Source organism: Daktulosphaira vitifoliae, unplaced genomic scaffold (assembly GCF_025091365.1).
Source record: "Daktulosphaira vitifoliae isolate Bord-2020 unplaced genomic scaffold, ASM2509136v1 Scaffold_4, whole genome shotgun sequence".
Taxonomy (NCBI): domain Eukaryota; kingdom Metazoa; phylum Arthropoda; class Insecta; order Hemiptera; family Phylloxeridae; genus Daktulosphaira; species Daktulosphaira vitifoliae.
In genome coordinates this window covers 31,609,893-31,626,006 of record NW_026099575.1, presented here as the reverse complement: position 1 = coordinate 31,626,006, position 16,114 = coordinate 31,609,893, and the positions used below count along the sequence as shown (strand labels likewise).

General features: G+C 25.8%; 1 protein-coding gene across 2 annotated transcripts; it reads right to left on the bottom strand.

Moving 5' to 3' along the window:
• Positions 1 to 1,385: 1,385 nt before the first annotated feature.
• LOC126906389 (forkhead box protein K2-like) lies at positions 1,386 to 12,720 on the bottom strand. 2 transcript variants are annotated; one of them, XM_050686977.1, is made up of 11 exons: positions 12,142 to 12,720; positions 11,645 to 12,063; positions 9,723 to 9,977; positions 8,457 to 8,615; positions 7,977 to 8,394; positions 7,394 to 7,545; positions 4,111 to 4,322; positions 3,843 to 3,983; positions 3,616 to 3,727; positions 2,287 to 2,485; positions 1,386 to 2,210 (listed from the first exon to the last, which is right to left on the bottom strand). In XM_050686977.1, the coding sequence occupies exons 2-11, from the start codon at positions 11,983 to 11,985 to the stop codon at positions 1,989 to 1,991; spliced, it is 2,211 nt and encodes a 736-aa protein (XP_050542934.1). In that variant the 5' UTR covers positions 11,986 to 12,063; positions 12,142 to 12,720; the 3' UTR covers positions 1,386 to 1,988. The 2 variants fall into 2 exon arrangements, with proteins under 2 accessions (XP_050542934.1, XP_050542933.1); XM_050686976.1 differs by having other exon boundaries at positions 11,645 to 12,720.
• Between the last annotated feature and the right edge of the window lie 3,394 nt (positions 12,721 to 16,114).

Sequence of the window (16,114 nt, the reverse complement as noted above, 5' to 3'; positions counted from 1 at the left end):
ACCTTGGCCATGATACTGACGCGAATAACGAGTATAAGACTTGTTGAATGTGCCTATTAGCGTCACTTATCAACAAATACGGGCGTCGTCTGTATGGTATTGGTAACACTGGTTTTACCGTTATTCGTCTACCTTTGGCGTAGACTATAGTTTACTCGAGCACAATTTAGTTTTTAAAGCATGTAACATAATCAACTCGTTAGTCCCATAGAATTAAGGTGTTTAGCCCTCCTTTAATAAATGTATAATATCCACATTAATAAATTGTTGATGAAAAACAAGTAATATTGCTATATATAGTCCGCTACCTTTAACGCATAGATATGATTTCACATCAAACAGCAAAAATGATTAAAACATAGATTTACTACAATCTAAGTAGCAAGGAGAAACACAAGGGTCAAATAAAAACGACAAATGTTTATTCATAACACTCAAACTAAATAATTTATAAATATAATGTCTCAACAAAATAATGTAAATAGTAATCTTACACTGATTAGTGTGCTAAAATGTATATTGCGCTGACTATTATATTCCTTAATATAATTTTAATCTATTACAAAATTAAATGACTAACAACAAGTAATAAATTACAGTTTAAAACATTTGTGCTTGCTGGCTTAAGGTAAATATTATTTTTAAATATAAACATAATGAGACATGGGGTACATTACAAGATAGGTAATCAAAATTCATTAGTTCGTATTATGAATTAATATCACCAAATTAACCCAACATTTATGTTAGTAATAAATGTTCAAATTATTTTTAACATTTAATCGTGCATTTTATAAAAATATGTTAGATCATATAGATATATTTAACTGAAAGAAAATATAGTGATTTATTTATACTAACATTCGATGATTAAAAATATTAATTATAAACAAATTAATTTAACAAAATATTTGTTTTATAAAATGATGCTTACTTAAATTTTGAAAATCTATGTTTTATTAATTCTACCCCAACAAATGAGACCAATATTTTCTTCATTTTAATGATATCAATTTATTAAGTTTAAAATGTAGGCTAAGACTTTCTAAACACAAATGGTAACACATTTTTTAAGTAGACAAAAACTTATTTTATATAAAAATAATTATTATTTTTGCACAATATAAAATGTCTAATCACATATTTAAATATTAATTTTAACAAATTTACTATTTTAAATAAACCCAATTCATATGTTTAGGTTCATATGCAGCTTTTTAAAAATGATGACAACAATTACTTCATTTTAATCTGATAATATTCATAATTAACAAAAAAATTATAACAAAAAGAAAGATTTGAATAAAATTGCACTTAGAAAAGAAAATAGCCCTCCACATACTGAAAGAGAAGGAAGCATTAAGAAATTTTAATTTTTAACTTGATTATTTAGTTTTTTTTTTTTTTTTGTACAATAGATATGTGGCAACAGATATTTACAAGGAACAATGATAAATAATAACAAAAATAGATAATTTACTGTAATTAGGGGGTGGTTTTTTTTAGGTTCTATCTAATCTATTTTTTATTAACTTTTGTAATAATAGAATATATTTACACTTTATATAACTATAACTATAAAGAAGACTGTAGGTTTTGAATAAAAGTTTTGTAAAAATACAATATATTAGACTACATTTTATAATTTACTGTCATTATTTATAGTTTAACAACAGAATATATTATATATATATATATATATATATATATATATATATATAATCATTATGCTGAAGCAAATTATATATTAAGTAATTTATAGAATAACTAGATATTATAGTTTACACAGAAAGAAAAACCAAATTTGATTTAAGCTAAAATTAATTTTAAAGAAAACAATTCAAAATGTTAACAATAACTTTATAGACCACATATAATATATCAGACATATACATAATTTTTATGTACAAATAAAATATTCAGAAAAATATCAATTACAAATATTATAACAATAAAATCTTTTATGTCTAATAATATGTATATTACCTTTATGGGACACCATTAATTTCTTGTTGATAAAAACTTATTTTGGCGCGTTTAACTTGTGGTTCTTGAAACTTGTCAGAATATTTTGTGTCATCTTCTTTAGTTTCATCAAAATTTTCTTGTTTAACTTCTTTTTTTTCTTCAATCATTTCTTCATTGATTATCAGTTGTTGTTCTTCTTCTACAACACCATTTTCAGAAGATTCTTCTGGTATTACTTTAGGCTAAAATATAGCACACAATAAATAATTTTAAATAAATTATCATTGACCTTAATTAATTAGATAAAATATTGACTACCTCTTCAGTGCATTCTTCCATAGTCTTCTGAGTATCGTCTATTATTTCTTCATGAATGTCTTGAATTCCTAACTCGCTTGATTCAATTTCTATACCTTGAGTAGGATTATTATGAGATAAATCTTCATCCCTTTCATTATGTTCTGATTTATGATGATTAACTGCTTTTTCAATATTTAAATTATGACTCAATTTTGACCTATTTTTATAAACAACAAAAATATGTATCAACACATTTAAATTTATAGTATATATATATATACATTAGTACTAGTAAACTTATAGTATGGAAAAACAAAATACAATGATTTTTCATTACCTTTTACAGAATAATTCATTCTATAGATGGTAATAGAAAATTCATGAACCATTTAATTAAAACAAAATCTACATTTGTTTTATTTCTTTTGGGTTTTTGTTTTCCCAATTTATCAATCATGAATTAATTTTTATTGATCGTGACTTATATAATTGAAGGATATCAACTTTATTTTTTTAAATGATAACATACATAATTAACTAGTGTATTTAATAGAACTAATTAAGAAAATGATTGGTCAACAAGAATTTTGGACCAGTATTTCAAAAGTTTTTGACATATTATAATGATAGGTGATACGAGTGTTACTTTTATCATTAAAAGTCATTTTCCATCTGTATTCTTTTTCTTTACCTAGTTATAGACCATTCTAATTAATAATTCCTGCCAAAACATGACGATTCAAAGAAGTACTCTGTATTAAAGTTACATTGGATATAATAACAATTTTCCTACAAAAATACTAAAAAAAAGTGTTGACGCAAAACAAGTCATAAGGTTATTAGAGGTATATAAGCGAATATTTTTCAATCTGGTATTAATATAAGTTTAGTATTCATAATGGTACATTGTTCCCAAAATAAATACATTAATACATAATATAATTTTTGTAGTTTTTTAAATTAAATATTATTTAAATTTTTAGTTCTAAATTAATATTTTTAATTTACTAGTTTATAAGTTAACTAATTTTAAATAATATTAGCCACAAATAATAAATTCTTAATACAAAACTAGTTAATTATGTATGTTAGCACTTGAAAACTTTTAATTAACAGTCTTTGTATTGTTTTAATTTTTTTGATTAAGAATATTCATGATAAATTAATTATGCCCTATACATTAAATAGGTTTTTTTTTGATACTTTAAAAATTCCCAAATAGTAAGCCATCAGCAACCAATAAATGACATTAAACAAAACTTAATACTAGTGCTTAGAAGCCACTTTAATACCAACAGTTTAACCCCAAAAATAGTAGAAACAAAAAAAAAGTTAAAATAAACTTACCCATCAAAAGTTTGGTCTAAAGCCTGAACAATAACAGGAGCTTGTGGTAACATTGATTCTTTGAGTGGTGGTGGAAAAGCAATAAAGTTTAAATTAGATTTAGGATTGCTTCCTAAATCATTACAAAAAAAAAAAATGTATAACATAATATTTATGGTTCAAAAATAATTATATTTTTTATGATTATAGAAAAGATTAAAAAACTTCAATAAGAAAAATATTTTTACCTGATTGAGATGTTTGAAGCCCGTTATTTACTATAGTTATTTGTCTTGCTGATTTACTATAAGTTGTCACTGGTAAGACTAGTCTAGACTTTAAAAATGTCAATTGTTGAGGACTTTGCATTTCAGAGGTCTCACTGTTAGCTAATAAAATTAATTGTTTATTTAGGAATAATACAATTCATTCGGTAAAAAAAAAATAATAACAAATATAAATAAAATAAAAAATATCTTAAATATTGGGTTATAATGTAAATAATTTATATTATACCAGTAGATGACACATAGTGAAGAACACCATTTGTATGAGATATTTTGCCTGGTGATTTAGATTGATTGGAACTTGAAAAATTGGAATCATCTTGAGGCTGATCTGAAGATGAAACAGGAGGAGATGGAGAATTTTCTCTAGACAATGAATCAGTAATTGATAATTCACATCCACCACCCCCAGTGAGATGATTAGGTGAAGGTGGGGCACTTCTAAATATTAAAATAAATTAAATAGATACTAAATCTTTCAACAGTTAATTAATGTAAATAAATTAGTTAATAAACTAAGTATAGACGCTATTTGACAGTGATTTAAATCACTATCATAAGAAACGCTTCGATGCACATCTTTAGATAGTGTTTAATTTTAAGAAATTGGTATATTAATCCAAAAGCAACACCCACTTATATTTCCTTAATTATATCCAGATAAGTAATTCTTAGATTCAAAAATATAATACATAATATATAATTTTTTAATTATATATTATATAATTTTTATAATTAATAGTTTTCAAATTATTATTGATTTTGATTTTTAATATGTTAAAAGTAATCATTTTTAACCTACTTTTTTTTTTCAAAGTTTATTATAAAAAAAAATTTAATTTATTGCCTTAACTTTTAGCTCAACTTGCAAGTTTGAAATTGATATCATTAAATAGAAAAAAAATGGTATTGTGAAAATTAATATGCAGTCAGAAAGTCTTATAATTACTATTTACAATAAATTTATTAGAAAAGCTCGATTTATTTTTGCATTTTTATCGTAATAGATCACTTAAATAGAAATCATTTCTAATTAACTTTTAGTGTTTAAAAAGATTCTACAATTGAAATATATAGAACTGAATTAATATTAATGATTTAATTTAACTAAAAAAAACCAATAAAAAAAAATTGTTAAAAAGATCTACTCAATTGAGTGTATTATAAAATATGATTATAATTGTAAAAATCAATTGTTAAATTGAGGCGAAACTAAAAATAATTATTTTTTGGATTTATTATTGATATAACAACATGTTTAATTTTAAGAAATTGGTGGATTATTCCAAAAGGAAAATTCATTCCTATTTTTTGTTCTTCAACATCCATTAGCACATAAAAAATAGGTTGTTGGTACAAATTTTTTTTTTTGAACTTCTAGTACATAAAATAAGCTTTATTTTAACATATATTTAAAAAACACAGTATTCCCTGAAGATTTTTAAAAGTTAAGTTGAAAATTCTCTACTTTCTGTACATATCTTTCAAGTTTTGAATGCCACCTGTTGTATAAGGGGAAATTCACTGATTAAAAAAAAAATATGTCGAATGAAAGAAGTATATATAATTATTTAGGGAAAAAAAATTTGTGTTGGTAAATAAATTTTTTGAAAAGTTATTGGAAATTAAATTTGAAAATTTAAAATCGAAAATTTTAACACATAAATAGCATTTATTTAACTACAGCAGCCGATTACACGTAGAATATAAGTCAACGGGACACATATTTTTTTTTAAATTTATAGTATGTAACATAAGTTTTAATTTGACACATACTTAAAAGACACAGTATTTCCGGAACATTTTCAAAACTTAAAGTGATAAAGTTGAGTATTGTAAAAAAGTTGTATTTTAATCCCCTCTTGTGGATAGATAAAGGGTCAGATTTTCAAAAATATTATATCAAATAAAAGGGAATTACTTAAGGTTTCAATATAAAAAAAAATTATTTTGATTTGTTCATTTTTTAATAAGTTATGCAATTTTTGAAAATAAAATGTGGAAATTTACCGATTTTAAAAATTGTAATTCTTGGGGGAATTATGCATCATTTACAAGAAACAACGGACATCTTTTCACTTTTTAAGGGTAATGTCTTCAACTGTGGGACGGTGTGGCCGAGTCGGTAACGCGGCAGCGCTTGACGCGTAGTGTCTTAGGTTCAAAACTCGGTCACGGGCGGCTTCATTTACCGAACGAGAGATCAGTTCGGTAATTTGGAGTCACCATCCCACCTCCGGCGACGGACTAACCACCCGTCCCGGAGTATAAATGGTTAAGAAACCTCCTCCTTTGGGGAGGCCGCTGTGGCCCTTAATGGGCTAATAAAAGCGCGTAAAAAAAAAAAAAAATAAAATGTTTTCAACTAGATAAAAAAAAAAAAAAAAACTCATACTAAAATTAATATCTTCTCAGGCTTTGCATTGAAGCTAAAAAGGGATATTAAACATAGATTTATATTGAAACCTTAACACTATTTTACAAAGAATGAATTCCATATATAAATACACACAAATTATAATAAGTGTCCATTTTTAACCTACTTTAAATTGTAATTAATTTTTTCAAAAACATTTAGCAGTCTAAAAAATACTATACTAAACAACTACACTAATTTAATATTAACGTAACAAAAATATTCTTTTTAAAAAATTTGTAAATAAAAACACAGAGCAATTCCTTTAATGCTAGGGATTCAATTTTTCTTAAAATAATGTTTTTTTTTTTTGTTTATACTAATTACATATGTATCTCCATCCTTTATATCTTACAGGATTGTCAACTTTATTTTTTTAGATGGCAACATACTAACTTATAAAATAGAAAATGATCTGATTAAGTTAATGACTTAATAACAACTTTTAGATTTTAAGTTAACACCCCTATAAGATATAAGGAATGGACCTAAAATTTATTTTATAAGAAATAAATGGACTTACATATATAACAAACAAAACCAAAAAAACATTTTTATTTAATTTATTATTTTAAGAGAAATTGAGTGACTAGTATAAGTGTTAAAAGAATTACTCTGTATAAGATATAACAAGATTAACACTAATTAATAATGATTAGCTATATTGATAAATTATTGTGATATAACGATGGAAGCCTAATGGGACATTATTACGTACACTGCTTAAAATTAAATGTGGTGAATTTGACTTGAATGGAAATTTTTATAATTTTCAAAATTATTTTGGTGTAGGACACACTTTAAATTGTAAATAAATAAATAAATATATATATATATATATATATATATATAATTATTTAACCATTCTGTAAGTATTTCTTATTAAAAAAAATATATCCTATATGTATTTAAAATAGTTTGTAATCATCAATCTATTATAAAATTGTACTCCTTTTTCACTAGCTATAGAAGTATAGTTAAATCAAATTAGTATTAAATACAGAATTTAAAATCAAGTACTATAATAGTAAATAATACATTCCCTTTTACTTTAATTAGTATATTTTAGAACTCAATATAAATAATTTATTTTTACCTTGAAGACATTCCAAATGAATTATTCAATCTAAAACTAGGAACTCCTCTGATTCTTCTACGCCGGAAAGCCTGTTCAATTAATTTTTGTTCGGAAGAAGGATCAATCCTCCAAAATGCTCCTTTACCTGGCTCTTCTTGAGAACGAGGTACCTAAATAAAATAAAAAATTTGATTATGAACTATTAAAAAATAACAATATAATAAAAATCTATCACTTGTATCCAGGGCCGCATTTAGGAATTTTGCCGCCCGGTGCACTTAATTTTGCCGCCCCCCAAAAAGTGTTGGGTTGGGTTTTTTAGTTGAGCAAAAAAAAAAAGTCTTCAAAGCAATTTCCCTTGTTTACATTAGACATCAATTTTAAATTTTAAATTAAATAAAAATAATTAATTTTTAAAAATTGTATACCTATTAAGATTTTTGCCGCCCTTCAAAATTTGCCGCCCGGGGCAAATGCCCCCAATGCCCCCCCCTAAATGCGGGCCTGCTTGTATCTAATATTATTTAAAATTAATAATATTTTTGATATAGTTTTTATTTTAAACAAAAATAACAAGTTACTATTTATGAAAATTAATTACTTTGATGAAGTAACGATTTAATGATAAATTGTGTCTGATTGAATTTTGCCATCCTTTGTCCACAAATCGATAATATGGGTAATTTTTGGTAATATAAGAATAAATTCCACTGAGAGTAAGTTGACGATCTGGAGCAGAAGCAACTGCTTGCACAATAAGTTGAGCATAAGAGTAAGGTGGTTTCGAATCATCCCTCGATTTTGAATTAGTATTACTATTGTTGTTATTAGTTGGTGCTGATTTATCTTGGATCACAGTTTCAGGAGGACTATAATTTGGTATATTTGATGTTGATGTTCCATTTCTATAAAATTCACCAACATATTGCTCACTTCCTATGCTAACATCAAATACAGCTGGATCTAATGGGCTAGTTTCTTCATCTCTATTATTTTGACTAGACATTACAAGGTGTTTACTAAAAAAATAAAGAATAATTATATAAAATTATAAACCAAATTAAAATTAAATAACTTTTACTTTTCTTCTACATATATTGCAGATGAAGTAGGTGTAGCTATAACCCCTATTTGACCAGGATTTGCTACAGCAGCTGCATATGCTGCCATTTGTAAGTCTGGTCCAAGGGTGTGTCTATTATGGCCTCCTCTAGGACTAGTTGGACAAGAATTGGCAGCACTATAGAAAATTTTTTTATCACATATGAAGAAAAATTTAAATAAATATTAAATAATTATAAAATATATAGAATTATCCTAATATTACAAATATAATTTTTGATATAAAACTCATATCAAATGAAATAAAATAAAATAGGAGTTGTCCTAAACAATTAATCATATTCATTATTTTAACTAAAAAATAAATACTAAAACAATACTTTTTAAAAGAAATAACAAATCATCTTATGTGTTAATTTTTATATAAAAATATTCATAATGAAGTTTTAATTTTAATTTAAAAAATCAAAATTACATGAAAATAATGCTAATTAATTTAGTATTTATTATTTGTATTTATAATAAAAAAGGAAATTTCTAGAATTAATCTAATTACAATAATTTAATTTTTGATAAAAATATTAATCGTAATTCCTAATTTTCTACATTCAATAATGAATTAAATCTTTTTTGTTTGTCAGTGATTAATATTATTTAAATAGAATTTTACATAGAATAAACACATTAATTTTAATAATGCATTATCAAACTATAAATAAATAAATTATTTCAAAAGATGCAAAACTATTAAATGTTAATTCACTGGTGCTTTTGCCAAACATATTTTTAGTAAAAATACTATGAAGTGTTACACCTCAAATTTGATAATTTGTTATTGTTTTGTAATTTGAAAAAATATTTAGTAGTATTCTACATTAATTACATTTATTGGGATAAAAATATTAAAATAACTTATTGACAATAGACAAGTATTACCTGATATTAAAAAAAAAATTAATTTTATGATATATACATATATAAAGGCAGAGGAAAACCCCATAATTTGATAAAACATATACAATTTTTTTGCAAAAGTTATAATCCAGTTCAGTGGCATACATTTTTTGAAGGGGAGATTTTATGCTCCAACCCCCTCCCCCACAAATTTAACATTTTTTAATGGTCTTTTAATATTTTATGATTTATTACATTCTTTAAAAATATATATAATAAATTAATTGATTTTACATACCAAATATAAAAACTTAAATAGTCAAAAACTCAACTAAACAATACTTACTTAGAGAAATTCATAATTTTTTATTCAAATATATTAGAAACTAACCTAAGAGTGCCTGTAGGTGATGGAAATGGACTCATAAATCTATTCTCCTTAGATAAATATGTAGTTGGCTCTTGTTTAATAATTTGAGGAGGTATATGTATACTTAATGGATTGGCATAGCTTCTAGATGGTGTAGTTGCTGTTCTAGTTTGAGTTTGAATCAGTGAATTTTGAAGGATAGGAGGAGGTGCCATTTCATCAATTAAAGAATAGAACACTAACCGAATTGTTGTGCTTGGAAAACGCATTAAACATCTGAAAGAATGATTAACTATAAAACATATAACCACAAAATACTTTTATGTTTAAAATTATTTTCTAATAATAAATATTACTGATGTTAGAAACTTTGATTTTTGGGATAAAACTAAACTTTCAATTTTAAAATTAAACTTGAACTGAATAATCCAAATATTTTATTGAACTCAAACAAAACGTTTTTTATATCATTATTCAATAAATTTAGTGTTAAATTTGATTATACTACTTTGATTTCCAAACAGAAACAAAGATGCCAGGTTTGGTTTGATTTGAAAGTAAAACAATTGAATATCACTAATAAATTTGTCAAGGATTAATTTTAACTTAAAAAGAGGTACCAAACTATTTTATTTTTTTATGTTCTCAATATTAGTATTTATCTTTTATTACTGTTATTATTTTTGAATAGCAGTTTTTAGAAATGGTGAAACTAGTTTAAAAGGGGAAAAAAAGGAACAATCCCAAGACAATAAGGTATAAGGACTGAAGCAATCACATACCCAAACTCGAATAGCAAAAGAAAATTCTTAAATATACAAATATTTCAATAATTTATCTGAATAATTGAAGGTATAATAATAATTGAACAATATTAAATGTAAATATTTAATTTTTCCGTACATCTTCTGGAAAATGCAGTTATAACAAGAACATGTTGGTTATAGCTACAAATGCAATTGACTATATAATTTATTAAGCTTCATTAATTGTCAGAAATATTTAAAAAAAACAAATTAGGTTGATTGTAAAACATAGTTTATAATTATGATATATATACAAATTTTTAATGACTAAATTTTTAGCTAACTGAACTTTTTTAATATATTTAGTTTTATTTTTTTTCAGTGATATATCACATGACACCTAAAAATTATTCAAAAATAAAGGTGGGCTGACCATTTTTATAATCAAAAATTTCCAATTAACATCATCAAATATGTTTGATGGCTAGAGCAATTTCAACCTAAAGAATTTATCTACAACTATAATTAAAAAAAAGTCGACTTGCAAAAGAATAATTCTTTGCAACCTTTCAAGTCTGCTTTTAAGCATTAGTAGGGACAACAATTGAGTTTAAACCATGAATGATACTTATACATTAATGTATATAACACTAACTACTAATAATTATAATATATCCAAAATGTATAGCTAATTCTGTCATATCAAGGTATTTAAACTACCAGAAGAAGCTTAAGTTATAAATAAACTTTTTTTTTATTTGATGCATAGCATTAAGATATTAAAAACTCCCATTATATGATAAATGAGAAAGTTCATATGATGAAAAACAACAAATAATCATATCTTATATTAAATGGTCCCATAATTTTGATTGTCTGAGTGTAATTGATGTTAAAATAAAAACATAATGTATTGTAAGTCAATAACGTTGATAAGAAATATTAAGCTAGTATATAATGGTCTATTTCGAACTTTGGCAACAAGGAGACCTTGAAAACCCGTTATGAACGCGCGCAGCCATTTATAACCAAACAACAAAAACACGTTATCATCATCAACAATAAAATATTGTTTTTTGTCCATATCATTTTGAAAAACAAATATAATAGTAAACACTAGATGAAGTACGATAGCCTGGTGGCGAACAATATGATCGCCATGTGCAAATAAATATGTGATTTACGGCCCCAACTTACCGTCTGGGCAGCTGTAACGCTGGTGCTCCTTTTCTCTGGAATACACCGTCCACAAATACGCCGTTTTTGCCATGGCACGTCAAGTAAAAGTTTGGATGTTCATAGAGCACATCTAAATGTCTGCGTGATATAAAGCTCGAGTGTCCCATATTTACATCCACCTGTCCCTTGGAACTATTCCGACCAATAACAATACGCTTTTGTCTAATGAGATATTCGAGCTCTCGACCCTCTAACTTTGCTATCACACCAGTTACATCCTGATCTGGAGCCCATTGCACGTTGGTCGGACTACCGGGCATAGACTTGAGCGCATGCAACGTCCAATCTGTATCCGACATGACCAGAGATGGCGTTGACAGGTCGATCGAGTGGTCGCGTTGAAACGACCACCACTGCGAAAAACGCCGACAAAATGTCTAAAATTCAAAAACGAATGTCAGACAGAGAGAATTAAAAGTTACCGGCGAGGTATCGGTCACAAGTATACGACGTACTAAGATTAGTTAATACTAAGCACACTTTTGTTTACAAGCAGATGACCGGCCTCGAGCGGAGGGTGTGTACCACGTGACGATCGAATCGAACTGCTGTTGACTGGCGGCGGCGTTGCCGCTGCAGAACATCGGACACGCGTCAAATGAGCGAACCAAAAGCCGCGGCGGCAGCGTCTTTATGCGCGTGCACGCCGTTGGACAGGGCGACGCGCGACGGTCGACTTTAGCGAACGAGGAGCGCAGACGGCGAAGTTAAAGCGTTTCGACGGCAGAACGTCGACACCGTTTGCCGATGGAAAAAATAATAAATAAATAGTAATCAAAAACTCACACACACACACACACGAATTTTAAGTGCGCGCGCGCTGTGCTATCTCGCCTGCGTGTGAGAGTGTTTGTTAGTGCGTGTGTGTCGTAATCAGTTTCGTTTCGAGCAACTCGACGGCTTATGTGTTGATGAACAGCGACGGCGGTAGCTTACAGTACAGTAATAATAATCACACGATATTATTACAAGACTGGTGAACCTCACGCACGCACTCGCCCAAAAACCTTGCCAATTGAATCGTACGTCAAATACACATGGGTTATGTGTGTATGTGTGAGGTTCCGGCACTAAACAAAAAACAGCTGAGCCGACGCTCTTTATCATAAACATGTCAAGCTCATTGTAAATACAATGTCCAAGGAGAATAGATATCCCCCATAAAATTGTTTACACTATGATAACGATTTATATTGTAGTACAGAATCTCACTATTTTACCTATGTTACTTACCATTTGATACCATTGTTCTTACTTATTCGATATAAGTATTGTTCTAATAATAACAATACCTAAAATAGCGTACCTTAGTAACACAACAACACAGGGAAAATTCACTATATTAATATGAATTTGATTTTTAAAAGGAGTGTAGCTTTCTGATCAGAATGACCTCCCACCATATTACCTCTCGTAATCATTTATTATTGTTTTTATGTACTACGTATGCAGTACATACTGTAATCATACTACGTCCGTAGGTAGATGGCCGACGTAATGACGAAAATTGTAGAAATCAAAACAAAACCTGCAGCCGGCATAACGACAACAAGTTAATTGTGTTTATCTAAACCATAATAACAACAATTACACCGGTATCGACAATGGCGCTATAATATTACTCTCGTTCATGTTATATAACCACACAATAACTTCCGAATTTTGTTTGATTTATTTTATGAAATAAATTAATAACACATTAATAATTGTTGTATACTAAAAAATAACGAGGATAAATTTGTTTTTCATCTTAATTAAATCGATCTTTTCAATTAACGTTTATTTACCTAACCCAACCGAAAGTGTATTTGGATTAATGTGTACTTCAATATTACTTTTAAAAATTCATATAATTCTCAGATAAACGTTTCATTGATCAGTATATATTTTAGACTTGTCAGAAGATTGTAGTTTTTTAAATTTACCTCAACTTTTCGCAAATAACGTCAAAATTATAATATTGGCAACGAAATATCTACAGACTACATATACGATCAAAAAATAAACTTATGACGTATTTCGGACTATGACCTTTGAACTAACTAGTAAAACCTGTACTAAATGAAAAAACTATAACCGGAAAGCTTCATTTGAGTGTAATACTATGGTAACGTTATGACGCTGGATAATTTAATGCATAATTTATATTGATACGTATATACTAAAATGTGAAAAAGAAATTACGACCAATACATATTAAAATAACAAGCGTATTACAAATGTTTCATACTTGTGTAACGTTTATACAAGAATTATTTTAATTTATTATACATTTTCCATTAGAAATAGGTAGATGATAAATTATTTGTACTCAATTTTAACGCATCCTATTAACATTATTGACATTAATTAGGTTTAATATTTTAATACATTGTTTTATATATTTAATGATTCTTATGAATAGTTTAATGAAATTAAAACGTTAAGTATTAAAAATTAAAAAATACATTGATTGCATTTTCAATTTCCTACTTTAAAAATTGCAATGTACTCAATGATAAATTATTCAATTATTTATCTACGTCGATTACAACTCTCTTTAAATAGAAACAAAAAAAAATATGATTTAAAAACATACATTATAGTGCTTATCTTTTGATGAGTCGTTAGTTAAATTTTTGTGTTTACTTAACAAAAAAAGACTTTTATAAATTTTTTAGTAATAATACTGCTAATTTTTTATCATATTACACATGGTGAAAAAATACGTATTTTTGTATAATAATTCTATTTATTTATTTATTGATAAAAAATAACATTTTTCAATTTTTTTTTTTTGTGCTATATAAAATTATTTCTTACAATCACCACAATTCAGATATTATTGATTTTTATGAACCATGTGTCCTAATACAAAATTGTACTTAAATAACTTTCCTTTAAAAATTAATTTGAATATTGAACTTGTATGCTTAAAATTACTTAAAAACAAATAATATATTTCATCAAATACAGTTATCTAAATTATTCATGGTTACATAAAAATAATATTAATTTTTATTAATTTTTTGGGTTATGCATTAAAAATTTTAATTTAAGTAATATTATTACTAGTAATTTTTATTTATTTTTTCGTAAAACTAAATGTAATATTTTCAGTGCATTAACACAATAAATATTCCATATATAGTATTACTTAACAAATATTATTTTTTACCATGATTTTTAGAAAAGTAATTTGTTTGTAGATTTTTTTGAATAGAAATTTTATTTTTATGTAAATTTAATTAAATTTTAAGTAGGTTCAAGGGTTACATATTGAAGATTATTGTATTTTCAATATTCAAATATTTTGAAAACTCTTCTCATACTGAAAATTTTGATCATACCATTGATTTAACCGAATTAATTTTATTTTAAAATTAGTTATCAATAAATTGTGTCATTTACAATAGTTTTTGTAAATTGAACTTTTAATTATTTATGAGTCACTTTAAACATATAAATATTGGACTTCATTTACTAAATTTAGTCAAATTAATAATTTTCATTAACATGACTTACAAATTTCTATTATGTAGTAAAAAAAAAAGTGTTGGGTTGTGTGATTATTATTACCAATTGTTGTTAATCGTTAGTAATCGGGTTTACAAAATTTCATTTTTTTTTTTTTTTACCTTAAGTGTGTACTTGTAAGTTTCAATTGTGCCATAAAATAATAAAAATAACAAACTAAAAATTTAAAAATAAATACTTACAACAACGTATTATATTTTTTTCGTATTATGATTAGATAGTCCCTAAGAGTTTAAATATTCTTACAATTGAACCATACATGTTTTATATTCTATAAAGTATTTTGATTTTACTTAAAAAAAAAAGAACCAAATCACGTAGAATTTAAAGTGACAATAATACTCTTAACCAGCCAATCCTATTGACAATTATTTAATTTTTATTTATGTGTAATATTGAATAATTATTAAATTTAGGTAACAGATTTCTAGCATGTAGATAGCCAATTTTAATATTTTAAACTGATTTAAGTTAATTTAATAAACACTCCTACAAAATTTTAGATGTTGGTAACTAAAATTAATAATAGTCAATAATACTTTGTAAACATTTAATACGATTAAATTATAATCAAATTTATTTTTATACTCATTAGTCATAGCACTCATGTTAAATAATGCTATTTGTGAATTGTATTCACTGAACTCAAATTCTATTATATAAAATTGATATCACTATAATGGATATATTCAATATGAAGTTTAATATGAGATATTACGATTCATTAATTATATCTACATTTATATATATTATAAACATATAATTAAATTCCGATTAGGCCAATTGTAGTAGTACGCTACTAGTCTATAGCTCCATAAAATTAGTCTTAAAAATAATTTATCTTTAGTGCAAATATCATCAAATAACTCTTGGGTATGACTTCAAGAATACAACATGTTAATAATTAACTAT

Coding starts and splice junctions, on each gene's coding strand:
- LOC126906389 (XM_050686976.1), bottom strand. CDS start 11,985: ATGTCGGATACAGATTGGACGTTGCATGCGCTCAAGTCTATGCCCGGT. Junction 9,978..11,644: donor GCGTTACAGCTGCCCAGACG/GTAAGTTGGGGC, acceptor TCATTCTTTCAG/ATGTTTAATGCGTTTTCCAA. Junction 3,984..4,110: donor TCACTATGTGTCATCTACTG/GTATAATATAAA, acceptor TAATTTTATTAG/CTAACAGTGAGACCTCTGAA.